Raw genomic sequence first — 8,786 nt, forward strand, 5'->3', positions numbered from 1 at the left:
AGCCCTGGCCAAAAAAAAAAAAAAAAAAAAAAAAAATCAAAGCAAAAGCAAAAGAAGTTTGGAAAAAGAGCACTAAAATAATGGGAAAGATCTAAAACTAAAAGGATGAAGATTTTAATACTCATGTAAAACCCTTAGGATTCTCCTCTGCACTCTTACCTTTTAGGCTGATACTACAGAGGTTAGATAGAATAAATATAAGCACACTATCCTAGTCACTAGATTTCAGAGGAATTTCTGAAAATACTGACATGGCACAAGGCCAGCTCTAGTCAAATACTATTACTTTTTCTTGCTATGAACTCTGGTCACAAGTACTATTCTTACTCATATCTTACTTGATGCCTAAGAAAATAAAACCAACGATCCTTGTACTAAAAGGTAACAAACACATAAAACAAAAAGTGCTCTATACTTTCCTTTTTATGTAATGGGAGGAGATTAGTACAAATTGTTTATGCTACTACTTTTTTTTTGCAGTTATTGGCTAGGGCCAGGTTTGAACTCACCACCTCCAGTATATGGGGCTGGCGTCCTACTCCTTGAGCCACAGGTGCCACCCTTTTCTTTCTTTTTTTTCTGAGACAGAGTCTTAAACTGTTGCCCTAGGTAGAGTGCCTTGGCGTCACAGCTCACAGCAGCCTAAACTCTTGGGCTTAAGCAATTCTTACGCCTCAGCCTCCCAAGTAGCTACAGGCGCCCACCACACTGCCTGGCTGTTTTTTGGTTGTAGTTGTCATTGTTGTTTGGCAGGCCCTGGCTGGATTCGAATCTGCCAGCTCCAGTGGTGTATGAGCCACAGGTGCTGAGCCGCTACTACTTGTTTTAAAGAGAAAATTTTGTCTTAAAAGAGGAAACAGGGCAGCACCTGTGGCTCAAGGAGTAGGGTGCCAGCCCCATATGCCAAAGGTGGTGGGTTCAAAAAAAAAAACAGCCCTGGCCAAAAAAAAAAAAAAAGAGGAAACAAAGTTACTAAGAAACAGAAATATAGTCTGAATAAAATGGTTCTCAGAAACTAACAACAGAAAGGAAAGGCTACGTTTAAAGCATATATGTTAAAATAAACACATATAAAGAAAAATCAAAATTACCTCTCAAACCATGTTTTTATACTGTGTGCAAATGACTCCCCAGGATATAGCTGATTATTTCTTAGATACAAAAGTATGTCTTGTAGTTTATTTGAGTAGTAATCATCTTTTATGTCTTTCCCCAAATCAAAGAAGGCTTTCAAAGTTTCCAACATAGGAATGAGATTATGACCTAGCAATTCCTGATACAAATTCCAAGCTATGTCTACATCTTGACGAAGGAGGGCTCCTTGGATACAGTCATGATAGTTCTTTCTTGAAGGGATCGTGACTTTTTTCATGTCTTCTAACAGAAGCAAGGCCTCTCTCCATCTGTCTGAATGGCTTAATCCCCGGATAAGAAGAGTGTATGCTCCAGGCTCTAAATTTTTATATCTGGCTTTCATGATTTCATAAATATCAATAACTTCTGATGTTTGCTTATGAAAGACACAGAGATATAAATACTTGACCAGTAAATCATAGCCTACAAGACCATTGTTTTTTGCTGCTACCCATGCCAGCAGAGATTTAGCCACATCTACAGAGCTATGATGGTGGGCCATCTGTGAACTGATCCAACTTTCAAAACTGACCTTTCCTTTGAAATCTTCCTTAAGTTTATCCCAATCCTCTAACCTCAAAGGTTCTGTTGGGAGTTGACTGGTGTTCTTTATGGATGGCAAGTCATGAACTTTATTCTGACAATTCATTTGTGATCTCTTCTTAGCTGCTCCTGCTGAAAAAAGATCAGAAAAACCAGAAGAAACGTTCTTATTTCTGCCCTCATCTTTTCTGAAATGTCTGGCCTTGGCAATTAGCAGATTGATTGATTTTGTATTTTGCAGGCATGTTGTTTTAAGAGAAAACCACCTCTGGTTGTTCCTGACGCCACAGAAGTCTGTGAGAAAAAGACACAAGTAAGAGTGTCCTGGGCCTAGCCATACCGACTTGCTCGTCCAAAGTTTAGGAAGGCTTCCAACACCAGGCAAACAGAAAGTCATTATGCAGTGAGATCAGGACCACAAATCCTTACTCCTACAGCAAAATTAAGGGTTGAGGTCAGAGGCGGAGAATGGAAGTGCAACTTTTAAAAAGTTTTCCTTTCTTCTTTACAAATTAAGGTGCTGCTCTTGAGGCTACTTAATAGCAACTAAGGCAGGTGAGTTCTCTCTATAAAACAACGATCCCGGGACATCCAACGTCGCAAGCCACAAACCAGGGTACAGAGCAGGAATCTTCTGCGGTCTGTTACAGGCCAGTCCACGAATCTGAGGAATAGACACAAGGATCAACACCCAGTTCTACTCACGTGGATCACAAACGTCCTGAAATGATGTAGGAGGCTCATGGAAGGGTTGCTGGAAAAGGGGCGTAAAGTCGAAACTGCGACCAAGAGCCCCCAACCGCTACTTCACTAGCAATGACAGCGGCGAAAGTCAAAGTCTAGGGGCCCTCGTTCTGCATAACCCTCCCCCAGCGGCAAAACTCGACCAAGGGGAGTAGGGATGGGGAGGTGGAGAGTCAGCCGAGCCAACAACTCAAGCATGAAAAGTCCAGGAATGGCGGAGCCTTGACTGAGTACTCACCGCTAACAAGCTAAGTTCACCTCATTCAACGCTACACTCACGCGACCAGGAAGGCGGCGGAAACTACAGTGCCCACAATGCACCGCGCCGGCCGCGGCCGCTAGACTGACCTGGGCCCAGGCGTTCCACTAAGCCTGGCGACGAGGGGAAAAAAATGAATTTATAAGCATTTAGTGATAAAAGACGGATGCTTAAGTGTCTCTTATATTCAGGGGACCTTGAGGGCCTCCAGACTTCCGCAGTATAAAGTAAAAGAATCTGTGAAAGAAGGAAGCGCGTCGCTCAAACCGGAAACTTCAGTGGCCTGCTTAGTCACGTGATGCGCCCGCACTAGAGTCCCACAGTGAATAACACCCTGGTCTTTATTCTGGCTTTTAAAATCAGGCTTGGTGTGGTTGGGATGATTCCCTAAGGAAGATCATTTTCCGTTTCTTTCGCGTCTGCCTTTTCCTGTCGGCATCGACGCCGGGTTCACTGCGGTAGATGCAGTTTTTACCTCCTTATCAGACACTTCCGCCCACGTCCAAGATGGCGCCTGCGTCGCCTGCCTAACCTTCACGGGGCCTGTCGGCGTCTGACGTGTGAGCTGGTAGGGGTGGAGCGGTAGTAAACAGCAAATGCAAGCGCTGCTGCGCGGGAGTCGGCCATGGACTGGAAAGAAGTTCTTCGCCGGCGCTTAGCGACGCCCAGCACCGGTCCAAACAGTGAGTTTGGGAGGGGCCGCTTGTTGGGATAGCCCAGCCCTAAGCTCTTAGAGGTGGGGGGAGAATGAGGAGGAGCAATTGGAAGCCACAGTTTCGGCTTCTGTAGAAGATGCTGATAAAGGAGGCGGAGTGGAACGTGGTTTAGGGATTCAGAGAGGTTCGACCCAAACTTCCCTGAGAAAGAATCGACGGGAACGAAATGCTTGGCCTTAGTCCCTGGTCTCAATGTAAACTTGTGAGGAATATTTGAGAACCCCGGCTCCAACAAGTCTTCGACCCCATTAGGATTTATAATTCATTGATTCTGCCGCCTTTTTGCTGACACTTTCTGTTTCCTTCCTAATCCATTTTAGATTTCACAGACCATTTTCTCTTGGTCTCTTCCCCTCTCCTTCATACTCGCTTGTTAACTAATTTGGTTAAATCTGTCTTTCCTCTTTCACCCCCTCACTCAGAGCTCCTGAAAGTGCCTGGAGAAAAACAGAACCATGGTGAGTTGTGTCACTTTTAATCCATGTCATCTAATCTAAAGAAGGTGTTTTGGTCGTATCCACCGTGTTTCCCTAGACACTCCTCAAAGCTTCTCATCTCCCAGACTTCCCTTCTGCCCGATCCACTCCTTACCTTCAGCTGAACTTGTTTCTTTTGAATGCGCAAAATCTCTCAAGTCTCCCCTAAAGTCTCTGTACATAGAGAAAACAGGAAACTGTAGCTAAATGTAAAACCTTGAAATTACAAAATATTCATTACAAAATTTTACAGAGAGGTGGCCAACACGTAGAGAACATACGATGTACTAGATTCCATCGTTTGTACTAGGTCCAATTTTTGCCTTTTCTAGGATGGACTCCTGCAGTTGTCCCCTGTCCTGCATCATCAATTTTCCTTTCTTAATCATTTCCATCAGTATGTAAAACATGCTAGTATTTCTCCCGTCTTAAACTTTTTGGGGGAGGGGGGGTGACAGTGTTACTCTGTGGCCCTGAGTTGAGTGGTGGTGGTTTCTTCATAGCTCACAGGAACCTCAGACTCTTGGGCTTGAGCAGTCCTCTTGTCTCAGCCTCCCCAGTACCTGGGACTAGAAGCAGCTGCCACTATGCCAGGCTAGTTTTTTCTATTTTTAGTAGAGACACAGGTCTCACTCTTGTTCAATCTGGTTTCTAACTCCTGAGCTCCAGCAGTCTGTGCGTCTCAGCCTTCCAGAGTGCTAGGAATACAGGCATGAGCCACCACACTTGGCCATCTTAAACTTTCTTGATTTAATTTCCATCTCTAGTTAACACCTCTATTTTGTTTCCCTTATACCAACACTTATTAAAAGAGTTGTGGTTAAATCTGTGTTTGTCTCTAATTCCTGCTTGTGAAGACTCATCAGTGAAGTGATTTCCATATTGTTAAATCCAATGATCAGTCGTCAGTCCTCATTTTACTTATAAAATTTTGCAGTTTTCTCCAATAGCTCTGAGCCATAGTAAAGATATTAAATTACAGGTTTAGTCCAAGGTTAAAATTAACATGGGAGATGTAGAAGAAATGCAGTCCTAAAAGGAGTTCAGGTAAACAACTACAGGCTTATTGAAACTGAGAACAGAAAGGAAAATAAACCTTTGCAAAAACAGACCACAGAATTCAAGATCTTAGTGAGTCTGAAGTGCAAGTATTATGCCAGTGAGGTTTTGAATGACCAGAAAGGATGATCTGAGTATGTCACAGTTTAAATTTTCAGAAAAGAAGCAAATAAGATCTGGGATCATGTTGTGGAACTGAGCAAAGTAGAAATGAAAGCCTTTAGAGTTGCAGGGATCATTGTCATCCACATAAATGTTTATTTGTGGTAGAAGATCGCAGGGCCTTGTGAAGACTATTGTGCACCACTCACTATGGTCCACAAATAAGTGAGGACGAATTGGCCTAATGAGACAACCATGTCCCAGTAGCAGGCAGGTTGGAGGGTAAGAGACCCCTCAGTTTTCAGCTTTAGACAGAGGAGTTTTCTTACATTAGGTAGAAGAACAGTGATTTATGAGGCTAAAACTGCATGAGGTTAAAGGCTGGGGCTGCTTCATTCACTCTTCTGGTACAAGTTTCTAGTACAGTGCCTGCACATAGTAGTTGCTCAGTAATTTTTTTTTTAATTGAATGAATTAAGAACACTCTAGAAGTCTGTAGGAGAGGCAATGTCTTGGAGAGACTAGCTTTAGTGATAAACAGAAGTAGAGGGAGCAAACTTAGAAGTGACTGAAGATTAGCAAGGTGTGGTGATTCACAGCTGTAATCCTAGCACTTTGGGATGCCAGGCAGGTGAACTGCTTGAGCTCAGGAGTTTTGAGACCAGCTTGAGCAAGAGTGAGACCCTGTCTCTGCTAAACATAGGAAAACTAGCCAGTTGTGGTGGTAGGCTCCTATATTCCCAGATGCTGGGGAGGCTGAGGCAAGAGGATTGCTCAAGCCCAGGAGTTTGAGGTTGCTGTGAGCTATGAAGACACCATGACCACTCTACCCAGGGTGACACAGTGAGACTCTGTTTCAAAAAAAAAAAAAGTGGCCAAAGATGTAGGGGAGGCTGATTCAGTGGAGGTAGTGATTCTTAGTGTTTTAAGTTAGGTGCTGTTGAGGGTGAAGGCCTTTTTTGGCACTATAACTATTTTAATTAGGCTGTAGTGTACAGGATGATCTGAGTAAAGGTATTGCTTGATTTTAAAAGTGTTTTTATCTGTTTTGTTACCAGAAAAAAAAAGTGAACAAGAATTAAAAGATGAAGAAATGGATTTATTTACCAAATATTATTCAGAATGGAAAGGTGGTAGAAAAAGCACAAATGAATTCTATAAGACCATTCCCCGGTTTTATTATAGGGTAAGTAGTATCTAAGCAAATGTCTTGCAGAATTTATAAATGTAATTTTTTAAATGAAGTCAGAATCTTTTAAGAGGATTATATTTTACATTATGTGTATATATATATATATATATATATTTTTTTTTTTTTGGAGACAGAATCTTACTATGTCACCCTCGGTAGAGGGCTGTGGCGTTATAGCTCACCACAACCTCCAAATCTTGGGCTTAAGCCATTTTCTTGCCTCAGCCTACCAAGTAGCTGGGACCATAGGCTCCCACCACAACACCCAACTATTTTTGTTGCAATTGTCGTTGTTTAGCTGGCCCGGGCCAGGTTTGAACCCGCCAGCCTTGGTGTATGTGGCTGGCACCCTGCCCACTGAGTGTATGGGCACCGCCATTTTGTATATTCTTTAATCTTGAGCAAGGCGAAACCCCATCTCTACTAACTAGAAAAACCCCATCTCTAAAATAGAAAAAAATAGCCAGGCATGATGGCACACATCTGTAGTCCTAGCTACCCAGGAGGCTGAGGCAAGAGGATTGCTTGAGGCCAAGAGTTTGAAGTTCCTGTGAGCTAGGCTGAGGCTATGGCACTTTAGCCAAGGTGAGACTCCGTATGCAAAAAAAAAAAAATAAACATTTTGAATGCATTAAAATGAGTTGATATAAATTGGCATAAGAACAAAAAGTTGTTACTTGCACCTTTTTTGAACGATAGGCTTTTTTTTTGAGACAGAGTCTTACTATGTTGCCTTCAGTAGAGTGCCGTGGTGTCAGTGTCACATCTGACAGCAACCTCAAACTCTTGGGCTTAAGTGAGTCTCTTGCTCAGCCTTCTGACAGGCGCCTGCCACAATGCCTGGCTATTTTTTGGTTGCAGTAGTCATTGTTGCTTAGCAGGCCTGGGCCGGGCTCGAACTCGCCAGCCTTGGTATATGTGGCTGGTGCCCTACTCACTGAACTATAGGCACCAAGTCTTCTCTTATTTATTATTTGCAATAGCTGATCTTTTCTAAAATGGTCATTTTCTTTCTAATTTTTAATGTAAATATTAGTGAGTGTTGGACTATTTTGTCACATTTATACCACTTTGATATAAGGTGTTAAAATTTTGCACAAGGCGGCTTGGCACCTGTGGCTCAAGTGGCTAAGGCGCCAGCCACATACACCTAAGGTGGCTGGGTGGAATCCAGCCCGGGCCTGCCAAATGACAATGATAGCTGCAACCAAAAAAAAAAAAAAAAAAAGCCAGGTGTTGTGGCAGGTGCCTGTGGTCCCAGCTACTTGGGAGGCTGAGGCAGGAGACTCGCTTGAGCCTAGGAGTTGGAGGTTGCTGTGAGCTGTGATGCCATGCCACTCTACCCAGGGGGGACAGCTTGAGGCTCTGTCTCAAAAAAAAATTTTGCACAAAGCTAACCTGAAAAATAGATTGAGAATGGACATCTTAAAGAGTTTCACTTAATTATATGTTTTCTCTTGGCAAAACTTTAGAAAAGACATCTTTATCTGGGACTATAGACAAAACAGTAAGACCTTAAGAAAGCTATTTATCAGCTCAGAGCCTATAGCTCAGTGGTTAGGGCGCTGGCCACATACACTGGGGCTAGTGAGTTCGAACCTGGCTTGGGCCTGCTAAACAGCAATGACAACTACAACAAAAAAATAGCCAGGTGTTGTGGCGCCTGTAGTCCCAGTTACTTGGGAGGCTGAGGCAAAAGAACTGCTTAAGCCCAAGAATTTGAGGTTTCTTTGATGATGCCATGGCACTCTACCAAGGGCAATATAATGAGACTCTGTCTCAAAAAAAACACAAACCTATTTATAAGCTGGCTACTGGTGGTGAACACCTGTGGTCCCTTTGGGAGGCTGAGGTGGGAGGATTTCTGGAGCCCAAGAGTTCAAGACCAGCCTGGGCAACATAACAAAACTTCTTAAAAGAGAAAGAAAGCAAGCTGTTTATACCTAAAAGTGTGGTTAAGATCTATTTAGTATTATGTAAAATGATTACTACTTTCAAATCTTAACTGATGTCTCTTGAACCTGTTATCTTCTATAACTATTAATTATAACATTATTTACAAAGGTAGTAAATATTTTTAGCTGGCATTCTTAATGAGTAAGGTATTAATATAAGTGAGTTATCCAGATATTGAAATATTTCTTCAAATGTAAATTTTTTTCATATAAACATACTAGAAATCTTTCTGTAATACTTTATGCTTCCCAGGCTTTTAAGAATTACATGACTAGACTATATGGAAAGAAGAAAATAGAAAAAAATAGCTAAGTAAGCTGATATTCTTTCATAATAACATTACCCAAAGATGTAAATACAAAATTTTACATAAATCCTACGTATTTCTGTGGTAGGTGTGTTTTTTTTTTTTTGTTTGTTTTTTTGAGACAGCCTCAAGCTATCCCCCTGGGTAGAGTGCCGTGGCATTACAGATATAAATACAAAATTTTACATAAATCCTACATATTTCTGTGGTAGGTGTGTTTTGTTTTTGTTTTTTTTTTTTTGAGACAGAGCCTCAAGCTATCCCCCTGGGCAAAGTGCCGTGGCATTACAGCTCACAG

General features: G+C 42.2%; 2 protein-coding genes across 5 annotated transcripts in view; one reads left to right on the forward strand and one right to left on the reverse strand.

The window, feature by feature from the left end:
• Positions 1 to 2,724, reverse strand: part of KIAA0391 (KIAA0391 ortholog) — a 138,710-nt gene extending 135,986 nt beyond the window's left edge. Inside the window, exons 1-2 of one of the 3 annotated variants that reach the window (XM_023514386.1) lie at positions 2,660 to 2,724; positions 1,092 to 2,341 (exon numbers count right to left, since the gene is read on the reverse strand). In XM_023514386.1, the coding sequence (XP_023370154.1) occupies positions 1,092 to 2,074 (983 nt within the window). In that variant the 5' untranslated portion in view covers positions 2,075 to 2,341; positions 2,660 to 2,724. The other 2 variants (XM_023514387.1, XM_003791970.3) reach the window with 2 other exon arrangements.
• Positions 2,725 to 3,166: 442 nt separating this feature from the next.
• The window catches only part of PPP2R3C (protein phosphatase 2 regulatory subunit B''gamma), a 21,995-nt gene continuing 16,375 nt past the window's right edge, over positions 3,167 to 8,786 (forward strand). Inside the window, exons 1-3 of one of the 2 annotated variants that reach the window (XM_023514388.1) lie at positions 3,281 to 3,363; positions 3,819 to 3,854; positions 6,092 to 6,219. In XM_023514388.1, coding sequence (XP_023370156.1) covers positions 3,306 to 3,363; positions 3,819 to 3,854; positions 6,092 to 6,219 — 222 coding nt within the window. In that variant the 5' untranslated portion in view covers positions 3,281 to 3,305. Of the gene's footprint in view, positions 3,364 to 3,818; positions 3,855 to 6,091; positions 6,220 to 8,786 lie in introns of both variants that reach the window. The other variant, XM_003791972.3, reaches the window with a different exon arrangement.

Source organism: Otolemur garnettii, unplaced genomic scaffold (assembly GCF_000181295.1).
Source record: "Otolemur garnettii isolate 467f Iridium unplaced genomic scaffold, OtoGar3 scaffold00052, whole genome shotgun sequence".
Taxonomy (NCBI): domain Eukaryota; kingdom Metazoa; phylum Chordata; class Mammalia; order Primates; family Galagidae; genus Otolemur; species Otolemur garnettii.